Raw genomic sequence first — 18387 nt, 5'->3', positions numbered from 1 at the left:
CAACTAAAAATATAACATATGCTACTGAATTTTAAACAGAACTTATAAAAGAGCAAAATTCAAGAAACATTGTTTATTTAGTAGAACTTATGCCATATCAACATTGACATCTTCCAATCTCATGCCACATAAACTTAAATGAACAAAATTATTAGAACTATTAGAGATTGATTGCCACGTAAATTTAAATGAACAGAACTAAACTATTAGAGATGCTTAGGACCTGCTTAATCCTGTATATATATATATATATATATATATGTATATATGAACATTAATTATCACTTGAAAAGGAATTGAAATTGACTGAAAATTAAAATTTTTAAAATTAATTTGTTATTTCAAAGAAACAATGATGGGGTCAAATACGGTTGCTTGGCTTAATTGATTTGTCTACGACGTAATACACAACAAATACCACATTAATTCAATAACAAATTAACAATTCCTACTCTAAGCTCTTGATCTTTTTGATATCTTCGACCAGGAATTCCAAATTCTGATTGGAAGATCCACCATGTCCAATACCATCCAATCCACATTTTGCAATTTTATCAATCGAATTTTGAAATTCTTCCTTTCTACCATCCATCAATGCCCTTATCGTTGACTCTATGGTTTGCCTATCACACCCTTCCAATTCAACCCCAATTCTCAAAACTTTGCTAACAAGATCAGCATTGATATTCTGGTCGCTTGTGTATGGCCAACAGATCAATGGAATTCTAGCCATAATACTCTCTAAAGTGGAGTTCCAACCACAATGTGTGACAAACCCACCAACAGCTTTGTGGGCCAAAACCTCTTCTTGTGGGGCCCAATCTACTATACACCCATTTTCTTTAACACCCTTTTGAAGCTCTTCAGGCATCGCATTCTCTCTTTCCTCATCCAATACAACATCTGGGTGTATCACCCACAAGAATGGGTGTCCGCTATTTACCAAACCATGCGAAAATTCAAGCAATTGGGAAACTGACCTTTTTGCCAAAGTACCAAAACTTACATAAACAACGGATTTCAATGTCTGTGAATCTAACCAGGCAATGCAACTCTGCTCTGCTTTCCAAAGAGAAGCATGAGAAGCTATCAATTGGGATTGATTTCCGATTTTCGAATTTAAGAATGCATGAAGAGGTCCGATTGAATAAACTTTGCAAAATTTGTTAGCTACGTGAGGGAGGCATTGAACTTCAAGGTCATCGAAGGTGTTGATTATGAGACCCGAAGCTCGATTCATTGCGAGGCTTTCATCGAGACACTGCTTAAACAAAGGGGAGGTTACTTCTTTCATCATACAAGCTGGTGGTAGATTTTTGCGCCGAAGAATGCCTTCTAGTCCAGCAATACCATTAATTTCAAGATTCATGTTGTTATCTGAGAAAGGAAATTGTTTTATTTACAAATTGGTGAAAGTATTTTTAAGAGAAATAAATAAACTTCCTCGCCAAAAAAGCAAGCTTATATTCATATGTTTATCTAAAATCAACAAGATATGGAATATATATATATATATATATATATATATATATCGTTAAGTTGTACATCTAACCTAAAAGCTATAGCTAATAAAAATGGATTGAAAAATATTTATCAAGCTAACACATTTCAACCAGAAAAACAAAAAAGCTAACACATATTTCAACATTCCCTTTGCATTTAATATACATGGCATGCTATTGGATTTACATGTGAACATTGAAATGTGGGCACAAAAACTCGAACAGAAGACTGTTACCAACGCACTAATACCATATTTAAATTATCATTTATTTCAAAACTTATATTTCATAAAAGCCAATATTGTTATATAACAATATGTATATCAAGCTAAAACATATTTCTAACAATTTTGATGCATAAATTGGTAAATATATAGTCCATTAATGGGCTTAAATGTGAACATTCAAACGTGGGCACTAACATTTAAACATGAGACGGTTACCGACACTTAGATAGCAACTTCAGTTTCCCTCAATCCCAAAACCTAAAACAAATTCAGAATGATTCCAACAATAGATATGCATATCAAGCCTTATATATATTTCTAACAATTTCGATGCGGAAATTATGAGCATATATAAAATCCATTTACCTGAAAAAGGAACATGACCCTCTTCAATGAGCTTTGGGATACTATAATAAGTCAACAAGAAACAAGCACTATGCGCAATGAAAGTGAACAAAGGAATCCTCAACTCCTCGGCAACTTCAAGAGGATAAGACAGATATCCATCGTTTATGACACAAGTGACCGGTGGGGACAGACCCTTCTCCGATTTGGTGTCAAGGGAGAGTAGTAGATCTTTGAAAAATGGTTTGGTTTTCGTTTTGATGTCAATGAAAAAGTCGAAATTGAGGCAGCGAGGATGGTCGTCGGGCAGGCCATCAGAGAAGGGTTCAAAATGGAGATTTGGGAATTGAGCGGTGAGAGCAGAGAGGTTTTCTAAGCGCTTGTGAGTGTGATGGGTAATGACAAAAGAGACATAAAGTCCGGCTTCACTAAGTAGCTGAGCAAGGCATAGCAATGGTTTAATATGGCCTTGCACTGGTAATGGATGAACCACTACATGAGGCTGTTGATGCTCCATCTTTGGACCTTTTTCACAAACCTAAATTCTAAGATTTTTCTACTTTGTAAGAATCCATTGCTCATGATTTACTACTCTCTCTTTTATTTATACACCTTGAGGTCCACTCGTTAGATCCATAGATACTGTTCTGATGTAGAAATAAAAATTAATTTTGATTAAATAAAATATTAGAAAACTTATATGCTCGGTCAACAAGACTTAAAACTCGGTTGATGTAGACTCTGCAAACCCTGTTCTGATATGCAGCTTTTGTCTACATCAATCACTTCATAATTTTTCATGATCGACAATGTTAATAATGAAGGGGTGGTGCTAATTATCTATAATATAATACAAAGCGGTTTCCTTATGACCTCTGGGTGCATCTTGAAAATCTGAAACTGGAAGGTGCAGTTTAAATATATTTTAATATTTTAGTGTGAAAGTCGTGGATCTCGACTTAATTGTATTATATAAAGGACACTATTTATTTATTCATCGTCGCATTGATGCTTCCTAAACACTGCAAACGCACATGGGCCAAGTAGAATAGCAGGCCAGTAAATAATTCACAAGGTACGGATAGATAAAGACAAATAAAATTAATAATCAATGTACATCTTACTAATTTTTTATTTTTTATTTTTATGTCCGATATATAATTATTTAGATTGAAAAGAAAGAACAAAAAAAAGGGAACAATTGAAATTGTAAATACCAAAAGACCATTGAAAAAGGAAATCTAAATGCTCAGTAGCAAGTTATGTGGGGATGAACATCATCACAAATAACTTATTAAGTTGATATTCGAATAAACCTCCCCAGTTTTTATATTTACAAATTTGAAAATTAAAATTTTAATTTTAATAACCTTCGTTATTATTTTGGATAGTTTTATACTAGTTTTATACCGCAATATCATATTACACATAATTATGATTTGATTCTAATAATACTATTAGAAGATTTTTTTTTCTTTAAGCAAAAACTTATTAAGTTAATGTTAAACTCCCCATTCTCTAATTTATCAAAAAATAATAATAATAATTAATACTGTGAAATGAAGAAATAATATACATTCAAGATTGGTTGAATGCATTTCATAATAATCTAATTTAGAAAAAAATTATTTTAGAATTTTAAATTTTAAAAATTATTGTTTAAATTTTTGAGTTTTAATTTATTTTATTTTAATATAATTGATTTTTTTTTTACAATAATTAACGTCTGTTAAAGTTAACTAATATTAAAATACAATTTACAATTTAAACTTTTTAATTTTAACTTGTAGCAAATTAAATCCTTTATTTTTTTTTAAGAAAAAAGCAAATTACATTTATACTTTCAAATCATTAATCACCGTTTGCCGAGCACTCTTAAATCAAAAGGTAGCAAATTGGAACTTAAGATTTTTAATTTAAAATTTTAATTGAAAGTGCAACTTTTTTATACTATGGTACTCAAATGAAATTACTTGATCATAAAAGTTCATTTGTTGGCTTTTATTCCGAATATCCTTGCATAGTTCTTGAGGGAATTAATCTTCTCTCCTTTTTTTTTTGAAAAAAGAAAATAACAAAATTTCTACTTAAATATTATTCTGGTACGTTCATGTACTCTTTGTGGGAGTTCTAACGCACCAATGGTCCAATACCTCACGGTCTTTTATAATATTTTGAAATACTTTAATTAAAAAGCATGACATAAGGAAAAAAAAAAAGGGTGAAATTATATTTATTAGAAAAAAAAAATAAAAAATGTAGAACCAAATAAACCAAAAAATAATAATAATAATAATAATAATAATAATAAAGAGCTTTATTAAACTTGTCTTAAAAATCTTCCTTCTTTGATAAACAACAAACAGATTCTTCTCAACATGTAAGATAAAACATATTAAAGATGAACCTTTAGCTCTTCTGTTTTGATTTTCTTAATATCTGTGACCAACATTTCTAGGTTGTGATTTGAAGATCCACCATGTCCAATGCCATCCTGTGCACAGTTTGCAAACTTATCCACCGACTTCTGCAACGCTTTTCTTTTGCTTCCCATCAATGTTTCAACTGTTGACTTCACGGATGACCTATTAAACGCCTCCAATTCAATCCCAATTTTCAGCACTTTGCAAACAAGATCCGTATTGATATTCTGATCATTTGTGTGTGGCCAACATATCATTGGAATTCTAGCTATAATACTCTCTAAAATGGAGTTCCAACCACAATGGGTTAAAAACCCACCAACAGCATTGTGGGCCAATACCTGTTCTTGTGGAGCCCAGTCAACTATATACCCATTTTCTTTAGCTCCCACTTGAAGTTGTTCAGGTATTATCACATTTTCTCCTTCCTCTTCCAGTATAACGTCTGGGCGTACTACCCACAAGAATCTGTGTCCACTATCCACCAATCCATGCCAAAATTCAAGCAATTGAGAAATCGATCTTCTAGCCAAAGTCCCAAAACTTACATAGAGTACAGATCTCAATGGCTGTGAATCTAGCCAAGCAATGCATTTTTTCTCTGCTTTCCAAAGAGAAGCATGAGATGCGACCAAATGGGAGTCATTTCCAATTTTAGAATTCAAGAATGCATGAAGAGGTCCCACTGTGTAAAACTTCTGAAAGTGGGTTGCTACATGTGGGAGGCATTGAACTTCAAGGTCATTAAAGGTGTTGATTATAACACCGGAAGATCGTTTCATTCCGAGAATATCTTTGAGATGCTCCTGAAAAGAAGGGTTGTCTGCTTCTAAATTCAACAAACATACAGGAGGCAAATTTTTGCGCCTCAGAAGGCCTTCGAGTCCAGGCACACATTGAATTTGGTAGTTTATGTTATCGTCTGTAAGAAAAGGTTTTATCATTATGTACAACCATATATAAATTTCATGTACCGGGTGTGGCTATGTGGCTAATTATTTCCAACCAATGTGCTCAGTACAAAAATTATCTATATATAAGTGAAAGATTTATGAAGGGAAACTTTTAAAAATGTTTATTCATAGCCATTTAATTTGCGTAATTTGATTATATTCACAATTACTTTTCATAAATCTCTTACCATGTGTTTTTTTTTACCGTATCAAATCCATATATATATATATATATATATGTACGAGAGATGAATAATGCAAAATTTATCAACTAATTATACAACTTAATTACCTCGAAAAGGAAGGTGACATTGTTGAATAAGTAATGGAATACTATGATACGCTTGTAAGAAACAAGCACCATGGGAAACAAATGTGAAAGTAGGAAGTCTCAACTCCTCTGCTACTTCAAATGAATAAACCACATATCCATCTGCTATGATACAAGTCACCGGAGGGGAGAAGCCATTCTCACTCTTCTTTTTAAGGGAGAGGAGGAATTGTTTGAAATGTGGCTTGGTTTTAATTTTAATATCGCTGAAGAAACCGGAATTCACATCTCGTGGGTGATCGTCCGGGAAGCCATCGGAGATGAATTCGAAATGGATATTTGGGAATTGGGTAGTGAGGGCAGGGAAGTTTGCCATGCGCTTTTGAGCATGGTGGGTGATGAGAAATGTTGTGTAAAGGCCAGCTTCACTAAGAAGCTGTGCAAGGCATAACATGGGTTTGATATGGCCTTGAACTGGTAAAGGATGGACAATTACATGAGGTTGCTCCATTCCCTTCTTACGCCTTTCCTATCAAACTTCAAAGCATTGTATTTGGCTAGTTTCTTTGAGAATATATATATACTGGAATTCTATAGTGGACTAATCGGCGTTAATGGTGTACAACTTTGCCCATTATGTAAAAATGAATTGAATATATATATATATATATATATATATTGCTATAATGAATTCATATGCTAATATAATTTAAGCGTTGATCGACTCATATTTGGATAGTAGTTAATTTATTGTCAAATATAAATATGTGACACCTATTATAAATTGTGTGCAAGCCTACTATAGTGGTCATTATGTATATATATAATTTGAAAGATAATCACTTTTTTTTTAATTAAAATTTAGTTGAATCTATATACTATATAATAATTTAATTCGCTATTATTAAAAAAATTACTTTGCATATTAAACTTTCAGTATTAGAAAATAAAATAAAATGATGTAAATTATTATTGCTATTTATAATTTTCAATTTTATCCTTTGTAGTCCATCATAAAATGAACCATATAGTTTAATAAATGATAATTGTATATTGGAAAAATAATATTTTTTATCATACGGATCTTTAGTTTTTTTGAAAATATTTTATTATATGGATCTAGGCTAATTAAACAAATCCAATAAATCAACAGACTGGATCAAATATAATGTACAGAAACATATTATATTGAAAGATGGTTTGCTTTGATCTCCATTTATAATATTTAATTATGTATGTCTAAATATACTGTTGCTTGCATTAAATACGTACGTTTATTACAAAGTTTTTATTTGGTTGCTTCTGAATAAATGTAGATCAAGAAATACAAATGGTCAAACTGGAACAAATATAGAGAAGATGCTGAAATATTTAATAGGTGGTGTGAATGTGACCTTATTTGTAGCCGTATCTGTGTATGTAAACAATACAAGGGAACACATGGGCCATGTAAATAAAGACAAAGTATATTAATGAAATTTAACGTATTATAGGCAAATTAATTAATCTAAAAGGCAAGATCCGATTAAAACAAAAAAATCTAAATAATAAATTCAAATTGAAAATCAATATAAAAATAATTATAAGTGATCTCGTTGAAGCTTTAGTGATTTCTTCTCATGATCCGAACAATGACTTACTGGTAAAGCGAACCAAATAATTTATTTATTTTGAGCAATTTGGATTTCAAAGAAAATAATAGTCCATGGGAAGCGAGATTTCCATTTCCATGTAGATTTCCTGACCGCCACTTTAGCAAGCTAACAAAAAAAAAAAAAAAAAAAAAAAAAAAAAAAAAAAAACAAAAACAAAAACAGAAAAAAGAAAAAAAGAGCTAACTAAAGGTGGAAGTAATTCGCTACAATATTGAAAGAAATCTTCCTGACCGATTTCTCAAGATTAACATAGATTGGGCTGCTATCGAGGGTATGAACATGGAGTGTCTCGGCCGGGTGGGTGTTGTTATTAAAAAGATAATATGCGGAATTTATTACTTTTTATAGAGAATTTAATTTTGCATTTTAATGTCTTATATTTTAATCAAATTGTAAATTGGACTAACATTCCACATCAATCTTCAATTTACATTTTTTTTCACATTAATTTGATATCCAATTTAACTGATCCTAAATCTAAAAATTTTAAAAAATTAACTAACTTTCTCAATTTACAAATAAATAAAAAAATTATCTAATTAATTTGTAGAAAAACTAGTTAATTTTTTCTATATTTAAATTTTTTATTAGTCAATTTTAAAATTAAACTAATATAAAATAAATTGAAAATTTTAAGTAAAACATTTTAAATTCAATAATCCATTGTACAATCTGATTGAAACATAAATTAAGCCTTTAATTATTGTTACAATTCCTATCATAATAGCATATCACACTTTTAGCAAAAATAATAATAAGAGATCACATATGAGTACGACCAACTCTGACATTAAACAAGGGGCATAAAAGTGCTCGTCCAGTATCATAATGGTCAATCATCTATGGAGCTATTGACGAGGCAGTTAGTGCAATGTCCAAGCGTAGGTTAATTTCTTCGCCATGAGGAATGAAGTATTAATTTGCCAGCTACCGTGCAGGGTCTGTTATTTGCTTCCATATCTTTTTCTCTTCATAACATGTGAATCAAAAACTGATTCTCTTCAAAGCTATGCAATGAAGTTATATATGCTGCAAGGATTAATGCATGTTGCCCATGAATTAGCAAAATTTGCTTTTAAATGTCAAAATATCATACATGTGTTTGACACTAAATGCTTGCATGATTTTATCCCACATCATCCAACAGAATATTTTTCTATATATATAGTGGTTAGACTATTAAGCAAAGCCTATAAATATCATTGAGCTGTTTATAAAGGACTTTGATCCATCATCAATTAAAGTTTGAGTTTACATCAATAAAATAATGAATATAATTCGCATTAATTATATTTTATATCCTTTTATAATTTAAATACTTAATTTTTCAATTTAACAAATAAGGGTCTTGGTTGTAAAGTGGATTTTTGTCATTTTTGATTAACTGCCTTTTACACAATCACCTCAATTATTTGGCATAAGCTGTATCGAATTTAAAAGTAGTTATAAAAATATATATTTTTGATATTTTTTAGTTTAAAATCTGACAGTATGATATTAATCAAGTAATCTATACTTTTTTTTTAATAATAAAAAATATTAAAATGTAAAATTTTAAAAATATTTTTAATTTTTTTATCTTATATATATTTTTTATTTAAAAATTAATATAGTTTAATATGAATAACATGAAAAACTATAACCCTATAATAAAAAAATTTAAATAAATTCTAAATTGCAATAAACTATAAAATCAATGACGTTAAAAAATTAATGGTTTCAAATACAAAACTTTAAAAATAAAAATTATCAAAATGTAATTAATCTATATAATTAGTAGAAGAGAGAATGGAGAAATAAAAGCAATTAACGAAAACAATTATAACTACATTACATAATAATTACGGTACAAGGGTAATGCAAAATAAATACACAAAAGTATCTGTTTGAATGAAACGAGAAAGCAAGAATTGTCTAATAACTGGTAGACAGTAGGTCCAATAGCTGACGTGATGATAATTAGTAGATATTATGAGTTTGATTTTTCAATATGTTATTAAATTTAAACAACACCAACTAATAATATCCGCACCAATTATAAATCGATTCCACTAAGAACATCTTCAAAGATCATCTAAAATAAAGAATATATTTTTTTAAATAAATAGTAAAGTTTTCTAATCACTTGTTGTAGTAATAAAGGGTAATTATTGTCAGGACCTGTCCAAAATTTCTCATTGGAATCCTAGACAAGCTTTGATCCCAAAGAAATTCTACCGGACCCTCCAATAGAAAATTCGGTAGAACCTCCCCTAAGGGTTGGACTTACCACAAATTTTCTGCACTGAAAACGCACTTCTATATTCATCCCTTTATTTCTCCCAAAATACTACAATTTGATTCCACAATTTATAGCACTCCAAATGAATAACAGTAAATTAGTGCATAAATAATAACTACATGTCCAATACAGTATACAGAGCATTATACAAATAAATGTGGAATTAATACGATGACAGATAAAGAAGTAATACAAGATGAAAAGGAAAAAAGAAAGAAATGCTTCTTGGACTTTTGGCAATGAACTGAGACGTCGGGCTCGTCCCGGATGATCAACATCTCCCAAACTGGACCTAGGGGAACGGAATTTAAAAATATGATATGCCAATCATCTCAGTGAGTGACCCTATCTATTGTACACTTTTAATATTAATAATATAACAAATAAAGTAATTTAATTAATACCAACAATTAAATAATAAATAAATCATAAACATTTGAAAGTAATAATTTCTCTTAAAATCCTCACTATTCACTCCGTTGGAAATGTTTCTCTTTTAAAACATTTTCGTAAAACCCGTTATTCGTATTCCCCGAAAATCAAGGAATCAATTAATTTAATAAATAACAATTAAATAACCCAAATATAAATAAAATGAAATAAAATATAATAAATAATTTTAGAATACTTTAGGGTCTGAAATTGCTATCTGAAAATTTATACTTGACGCACTACACCATATACTAGTGATGCCCTCCGATACCCAGCGTTCCGAACACTGACTAGCGGGAAGGTTATAGAGAGAAACTTGCATACGGCGCTTCGACGTCCCGACAGTGCCGCTGCTGAAACCGTCATCCCTGCCACGGAGGGGGGCAGCTGATACGCAATATATAAGACTTGCCTACTCTCGGTCCAATGGCAACTCACGGGAGACATAATAACTTGCGCGCTAATCCACATATACAGCCAGAATACCAATACTGTATGAGTGCATCTAAAACCAATTATTAAATTTTTTTATTACCGTACCGATTTTCTAAAAATCACCGTGGGAATTATACCATTTTTCAAATTCACCAACCCACATTTTCCTTTAATATTTCCGGTACAAAACCATCGATAACAATATACAAATAATTTTTGTCGTATCGCAAAGTCCATCAAATAATATTCCACGGGCATAATTATGAAATTCGAACCCACCAATTTAAACAAATATTTTTTTTAAAATATTTAAACCAATTATGCCCAAAAATAATATTAAAATCCAGATACAGTTAATTAATGAAAATACCTTGCTCATGCGTAATAAATACAATTAAATTACAATAAAATAATTATCGAAAATTTCTTAATAACCCAAAATTCCGTTTAGCATCAATGGGTATATATATATATATAAAATAATACTTTTTCCCAATTATATTTAAATTCCATCGCATGAGCAAATGCTAGATATCAAATTAACACAACATAAATATAATTAATTGCCCAAAATAGTTTTAAAGGTGGGTCACTCACCTTGAACACGCAATTAACCTAAGATCCTCCATGGGATCAATTTCACGACACACACGTGCTCCTAGAACAACAATTCACACACAGTCAAATAAATTAACATTTTATTCGGGTAAATAATACCCGGTACCCGGGGATTAAACACAAACGTTAACTAAAATTGACGAGTAATATACTGAAACGAAGCTTATGGAACGGGGATCGTATTACCGATCTCCATTGACCCCAATTCCGTCGGTGGTGGCCGGAATTTGCCCGAGAAGTACTGGCTGAATTTCATCTTGAGAGATCTCTCAAATGGTGGGGGTTTTGGGCAATCTAATTATGGAAATGGACTCAGAGGGGTCGAAAATGGTGGGATAGAAGTATGGGTCGAGTTGGGTTGGCCAAAAACGGCGAAAATCGCCGGAAAAACTTAACCCGCCCCGCCGACTTCACCGCCCGATCTGGGCCCGTCCGGCGGCATCTGGCTGGGGAACTTGGAGGTCGGGGTCGTCGGGAACTAGGCTTCACCGGTGGCCAGCGTATATGGCCTTCTGGTGGCCGGAAACGAAGAAACGGCGAAAGCCCGAGAGGAAGAAGGAAAGGAAAGGAAGAAGAAGAAGGAAGAAGAAGAAGGCTTCGGGTGGGGGGCCTGGGTGTTTTCTCACGTGGGGAAAAGAAAAAAAAGAAAAAATAAAAGAAAAAGAAATAAAAAGAAAATAAATAAAAAATAATTAAATAATATTAAAAATAATATTATTATATAAAATAACAATAATAAAAATAATATGGTATTAAACATGGTTGACAGGTGGCATCTCATCATGGTGACACATGGTCACATTTATTAAGTCACACGTGGTACATTGTTATACGTTTAAAAAAATAATATTAAAATAATACAGTATTTTAAAATTTTGCAGGTCTATAACTTTTTAACCAGATATCCAATTTAAGCGTGCCACTAGTCTATGAACTCGTATCGACTAGTACTTCACAACCATGCATGAGTCAAAGCTCAATTTTGCATGAATAAAAAGTCAGCTTCGGCACCATTTTCGACAGTTTGAACCTCAATTTGTCTTACTCATAACTTTCAAACCGTAGCTCCGTTTTTTATGTGCTACTAGTCTACGGACTCGTGCCAATGTGTACTTCGTAACGGTACCTCAATCAATCTAGAATTCCATCCGAGTCAAAAAGTTAACTTTTGACCGCTTCGGTCAACAGTCAAAATCAATGATCAACGATCAATCTCGGTCAAAGTTGGAAAATTTCCGTTGTATTTTGGGACGGGATGTTACATTATTCATTAAAAAATAAAAAAATAAAAAATATTATTGAATGAAAAATTTCATTCTTTATTTTATTAAATTTTTCAATTTTTTTTTTTTTAGTTTAAAAAATAAAAAAGTAAGAGGATAAGTGATGGCTAAAGCATGTTAAATTTCCATTATTAAGCAGGCACCCCCTACTTTAGTCAGTAAGAAGTGTGGTAGATTTTTCCCTCCACACTTTTTTTGTTTAATTTCTTCGATATCTTTGAGTAGGATTTCAAAGTTTCGACTTGAGGATCGACCAAGTCCAATACCATCCCGAGCACATCTTGCAATTTTATCCACCGACTTTTGAAACTCCTCCCTTTGACTTCCCATCAATGTCCTCACGGTAGTTTCAATGGTCGACCTATCGCACGCCTCCAACTCAATCCCAACCCTCAACACTTTGCTCAAAAGTTGAGAATTAATATTCTGGTCATTCCTGTCAGGATAACATATCAAAGGAACTCTGGCCATTACACTCTCTGAGATGGAGTTCCAGCCACGATGTGTCAAAAACCCACCAATAGAACTGTGAGCCTAAACCTTTTCTTGTGGGGCCCAATCCACTACGTAACCATTTTCTTTTGCACCCATTTCAAGTTCTTCAGGGATCACTGCGTTCTCTCCTTCACCAACCAATACAACGCCTGGTCGTATGGCCCACAAGGATGGGTGTTCACTATTCACAAGACCATGCCAAAATTCAAGTAATTCAGAGATTGACCTTTTAAATGTATATATATATATATATATATATATATTTAAATATGCACCAATCACTTTCGGTGATCTCTAGTTTTCATTTTTTGGGGTAATAGTGTGGTGATCTTTCTTTTTTCTTTTTTTTTTTCTGATACAAGTACGGTGACCTTTAATAATTCAACATTGACAGTATATAAAACAAAAAAAGAAAAAGATAATTTTAAACAATAAAAAAGGAAACAGTTTTGCCTTTGTCGGCATTGTCGCAAGCCCAGGGTGCCAAAATAAATGTATGGTAAAATACTAAATGTGGTTTATAAAAAGTGGTGCGTGCTAAAGTTTTTATAAGTCTTACAGTTGGGAGTAAAATAATATATATATATATATATATATTTGGGGGAAAAGCTTTGAGGTTGAGATCTCTATTGAAGATTAGTTTTTGCAAAGATGGAGAAGAAGCAACAACCTCATGTGGTTATGGTTCCTTTACCACTTCAAGGCCATGTCAAACCCTTGTTATGCCTTACACAACTTCTTAGTGAAGCTGGTCTCTATGTCTCTTTCGTCAACACCACACAAAGCCATAAACGATTTACAAACGTCGAAACCATCATTACATATTTCCCAAATATTCACTTTGAATGAATTTCCGATGGACTTCCTGAAGACCATCCACGAGCCCTTTTGACTGAATACTTTTGAGGGGATGAAGAGAGAAACCACACCACATTTCAAAGAGCTCCTTCTTTCCCTTGGAAGAAAATCCTTGACTGGTTCTTCACCACCGGTTACTTGTATTATTGCAGATGGAGTTTTGCCTTTTGCTGTTGGAGTTGCAGAGGAGTTGGGTATTCCTATATTTTCATTCTGTGTTCACAGTGCTCGTTTCTTGTGGGGATACCTTAATATCCCAAAGCTCATTGAAGAAGGTCAACTTCCTTTTTCAGGTATGACTCAGATCTAGCTTATACTACATTTTTTGGAATTTTTTGAATTCTAAAAATTAAGAAAAAAAAAAAAAACTACTATCTATGAAAAAAGTTGAGTAAAAGTAAGTAATTAAGTTACTAGGAGAGCACGAGGAGAGAAGCTTCGGTCCGATGTAGTTACATCCTTACGACAAATGAGTAAGAGTGTATACATCTGCCCTTTTTTTTTTTTTTTTTGGGTGGGGGGGGAAATATATGCATCTGCCGTGTTGAGTTTTTTTGGAGTCTGAGAGTTTTTTTTTTTTTTTTCGCAGTAATTTGTTGTCAACATAAGGTAGGAGATGTCTATCAGAGATTGATTAGTTTCAATCAATTTAAATAAGTTTATGTAAAAAGCTAATTGATTTAATACAATGAATAACCACATTGATTGATGAGTGACGTTAACGCAATCAATAACTAAGTAATTTATTTCAATAAGTTTATGTCAAACCGCCTTAGTTGTTTTTGCGGTACAGCTTGCCCACGAGTTAAAAATATTGTTTTTAAGCAACCAAAAAAAAAAAAAAAGAAAGAAAAGAGTGAAAAATATTGTTTTATCGGATAACGATGCAAATTCAAATATTTCCGCTCTCAATATAAATTATATGTTTATATATATAAATAATAATACTAATAATAATAATAAACCATTGATTGATGATTAGGGTTAGCCTATATCTATCTCACATCTATGTTTTGGAACTTGGGATTCCAATTATATCCTTGGAAAACATTAATTAGTGCTATTAAGCTCTGGAGAGACAGAAATGTTATACCATTGAGCTATGAAGGCAAAAATGTTATGTCCTTGTAAATTTACATACATAAAATTATTCTTCAGAAATGAAAGTTCTGACAGAAGGACTCTCTTTCCAGATGGCAACTTGTATCACAGTATCAATGGAGTTCCTGGACTGGAAGGCATTTTCCGGCGCAAAGACTTACCGGAATTTTGCATTTTACCAGATCCACACCACCCTATTATAAACTTCTTTGTCGTTGAGACCATTGCCATGACAAAAACTTCAGGTCTTATTCTCAACACTTTTGATGAACTGGAAGATTCATGCATCTACCATGTCTCTAGCGCTTGTAACAATCTTTACACAGTTGGACCTCTACATGCTTACATAAATTCTAAACTCGGAGATCGAGCTCGGACGATAGCATCTCACGGTTCTCTCTACAGCGTAGAGGAGAAATGCTTGTAATGGCTGGATTCACAGCCCCCAAAATCTGTTCTCTATGTGAGTTTTGGTAGCATAACACAAACTTCTCTTTCCCAGCTAATTGAATTTTGGCATGGGTTGGTCAACAGTGGTCAACCATTTTTGTGGGTTATAAGACCAGGGGCTGTAATAGGTGAGGAGGGGAATGAAGGAATCCCGGAAGACCTTTTACCAGGCCCAAAAGAAAGAGGTTACGTAGTTGAGTGGGCTCCACAGGAACAGGTCCTGCCCCACCATGCTTTGGGTGCATTTTTGACACATAGTGGATGGGGTTCTGTTTTAGAGAGTATTGTAGCCAAAATTCCAATGATTTGTTGGCCATGCATGGGTGACCATTATATTAATACCCAATGTGTTACCAAAGTTTGGGAAATTGGAGTTGAGTTGGAAGCTTGGGATAGGTCAACCGTGGAAAAAGCAATAAAGTCAGTCATGGAAACTAAAAAGGAGGATTTCCAAATATCAATGGATAAAGTTGCAAAGTTGGCTGAAGATAGCATTAGCAAAGGTGGATCTTCAAGCCAAAACTTGGATAAGCTAGTTGAAGACATCAGGAAGATCAAAGCCACAGCCTAGGTTTTTCTTGCATGGTAGAATGCTCAATTTCTGATGGTAAATTTAGCTTTCTTATATTTTCTTGGAATAATATGTGGTGCTGTGAGTTTGAAATTGAATAAAATTGTCGAACTTTATTATTATTATTGATGATGGGACTAAACTGTTGCATCCAAGCTTTCGATTTTTCTTTTATTAATTTATTTATTTCTTTTTGGTGTAAAAGGGGGCAAATAGCTCAAAGAGCTATATTAATCTGTCACGGGAGAAGGAACTCGCGATAAGAATGCGAAACTCAAAAATCAGAGTTTTGCTGAAATACACTTTTACAGCTAGTTACAAGATTGAAACAGGGGCGATGCTAAAAGCTAGTTCCAGGATTTTGATTCTTTGAATATATATATATATATATATATATATATATATTTATGTACAAAAATTCTTTCCCCGACTTTAATCAATAAAAAACGAGTATGTGGCTGCTAGATCCCATTTAGAATTTTAAATTTTGGATTAAATCTTAATTATAACTTTATTTAATGGTTTAATATCACTATATCGCTGATCCTATAGCGGGAAAAAAAAAAAAAATGGTTGCAACAAAAGATCGTCTCTGAATTCGAGTCGTGTTGTCTGGTGATATAAATTGCCGCAGCTAGTTAGCAGGCCCATCAGATGTTCGTTGATGGTCTTAGACTAACTAGAATAATAATAAAAACACAAAAATACGTATAACCATGCCTAAGCTCGTAAGACTTTGGACCTAACCTTACGGCTTGTTAAGCTTTAAACTTTTTAGAAACTTAATAATAATAAATCATTAAATTTATATCACACATGATTAATTGAATGGAGACAAGTTTTGAATTATGTAATCTAGTAGGAAACACACTTTTTTTTTCTTTTCTTTTTTTCCTGGTGTGAACGGGTAATCACTTTTATATTCTTCTTTTGAGAATGACACAGTTTAGTAAACTTTTTATAGATAATGGAAGCTCCAAATAGAAGTAATGCCGACGCGGATTGATCATCCTGGTATTGAAAACTAGCTAGGGGAATTCAGGGACCAATTCTCAGGAATAATATTCTAAGGGCTAATATCTTTCATTTAACCAATGACATTTTGCTTCTTTTTCCCATGCACTTTAATATTCCAAACTCTATTTTATGATTAAAAATCTTTTAAAAGTTTCTAAGAGCAGGACTTGGCAGAGGAGAGGAAGCCATGAAATTGAAACAAAAGGGAAAGCTGGAAAGGATCACTTCAAATGAAGTTGAAGGACAAAAAAGAGTATGGATGAAGTCAGTGAAAGTAACTCTGGGTCTTATAAGAAACGAATCATCCATAGCAAGCATTTACAGTGTTCCAAACAAACTCAAAAACTCTAATAACGATTCCTATAATCCTTGACTTGTCTTAATTGGACCAATTCACCGTCTTAAAGATGGCCCTATTGTCCATGCAAGCTCACAAATGGAGTTACATGCTCTGTCTTCTTCAACGAGCATCTGATCCAGAAAAATGCTTGGACAAGTGCAGCCAAGCAACCTTGCGAATAGATTTGCCAGTTCATGCAAGCTATGCAGGACGGGTTGATAATTTGAAGCCTCATGAACTTGCTAAGATAATGCTGGTTGATGGTTGTTTTCCTATGACAGCTTTTTCTGAGATTTGGTGATGATGATGATGATGATCAAGATGATGATTGGGACCCACTTTTCACTAACAATGCAGCTTCATCAGGTTCAATTCCTTCATTAATCAGGCATGGTTTAACTCTGTTTGAGAATCAAATCCCTCTTTTTGTTCTCAACCATTTGTTTCAAATAATCAAGCCTTGTTTAAAAGAGCAACCTTCACATAACAAGTTAGTTTTGGAGCTTGCTTACACTCACTTTCTTCTTCAGCTCCCATAATACCAATAATTCCCAATATTTATGTTCTAGCCTTGGACAAAACAAAGAGTACTTCTCATCTTTCAAGAATTTCCTTGACACATTTTTCATAAATCATATTGTTGTGGTTCTTTGACCACTTTAGAGAAGAAATATGAGAAGAAAAATAAAAAGAATTCTATTACTCTCTTGGAAATAGAATACAAAAATAAAAACTTCTCTCATGGAGGATTCTCACGTGGAACCTCTCTCTACACTGTCAAATTCTCTCTGCAATTTCTCACTCTTCTCTCAAGCTCTCTCTAGAACTTAAACACTCTCTCTCTCAGAGTTTACTCTCAATACTCCTCACTTGGGATGATATTGAGCTTGCTCTCTTGGCTTGGCTTGCATGCAATGGGATGGAGCCTATTTATAGGCTTACAAGGTCGGTTGCATGGCCATAATCTTCAACAGCTTCTGACAGTAGCCCACAATTGTTGAGCAAGTTGGAGTTCGGTGTTAAATGCAGCAATGGCCATTGTTAAAGATGGTGGCTGAGCAGTCTTCACACTGTCGATACAGTGGTGGTGCGGCTGGACTTCACAATTCTCCCCCTCCAGTCGCATTTAA

The 18387-nt window shown here is 32.9% G+C and overlaps 3 protein-coding genes across 4 annotated transcripts; 1 reads left to right on the top strand and 2 right to left on the bottom strand.

Annotated features, from left to right (window-relative positions):
• Positions 1 to 285: 285 nt before the first annotated feature.
• On the bottom strand, positions 286 to 2818 carry LOC107430694 (7-deoxyloganetic acid glucosyltransferase). Its single transcript, XM_016041564.4, has 2 exons — positions 2096 to 2818; positions 286 to 1377 (listed from the first exon to the last, which is right to left on the bottom strand). Exons 1-2 carry the CDS (start codon positions 2589 to 2591, stop codon positions 449 to 451), a joined length of 1425 nt encoding a protein of 474 aa, XP_015897050.3. The 5' UTR covers positions 2592 to 2818; the 3' UTR covers positions 286 to 448.
• A 1555-nt stretch (positions 2819 to 4373) lies between these two features.
• Positions 4374 to 6244, bottom strand: LOC107430820 (7-deoxyloganetic acid glucosyltransferase). Its single transcript, XM_060818546.1, has 2 exons — positions 5743 to 6244; positions 4374 to 5419 (listed from the first exon to the last, which is right to left on the bottom strand). Exons 1-2 carry the CDS (start codon positions 6230 to 6232, stop codon positions 4470 to 4472), a joined length of 1440 nt encoding a protein of 479 aa, XP_060674529.1. The 5' UTR covers positions 6233 to 6244; the 3' UTR covers positions 4374 to 4469.
• Positions 6245 to 13516: 7272 nt separating this feature from the next.
• On the top strand, positions 13517 to 16972 carry LOC125418976 (7-deoxyloganetic acid glucosyltransferase). Of its 2 annotated transcripts, XR_009639296.1 has the most exons (3): positions 13517 to 14071; positions 14972 to 15936; positions 16865 to 16972. XR_009639296.1 is itself a non-coding variant. In XM_048463701.2 (2 exons), exons 1-2 carry the CDS (start codon positions 13831 to 13833, stop codon positions 15304 to 15306), a joined length of 576 nt encoding a protein of 191 aa, XP_048319658.2. In that variant the 5' UTR covers positions 13517 to 13830; the 3' UTR covers positions 15307 to 16074. The 2 variants fall into 2 exon arrangements, 1 of the variants encoding a protein (XP_048319658.2); XM_048463701.2 differs by lacking the exon at positions 16865 to 16972 and having other exon boundaries at positions 14972 to 16074.
• The last annotated feature ends 1415 nt before the right edge of the window (positions 16973 to 18387 follow it).

Source organism: Ziziphus jujuba, chromosome 6, assembly GCF_031755915.1.
Source record: "Ziziphus jujuba cultivar Dongzao chromosome 6, ASM3175591v1".
Lineage (NCBI taxonomy): Eukaryota > Viridiplantae > Streptophyta > Magnoliopsida > Rosales > Rhamnaceae > Ziziphus > Ziziphus jujuba.
This window is presented reverse-complemented; position numbering and strand designations above follow the sequence as displayed.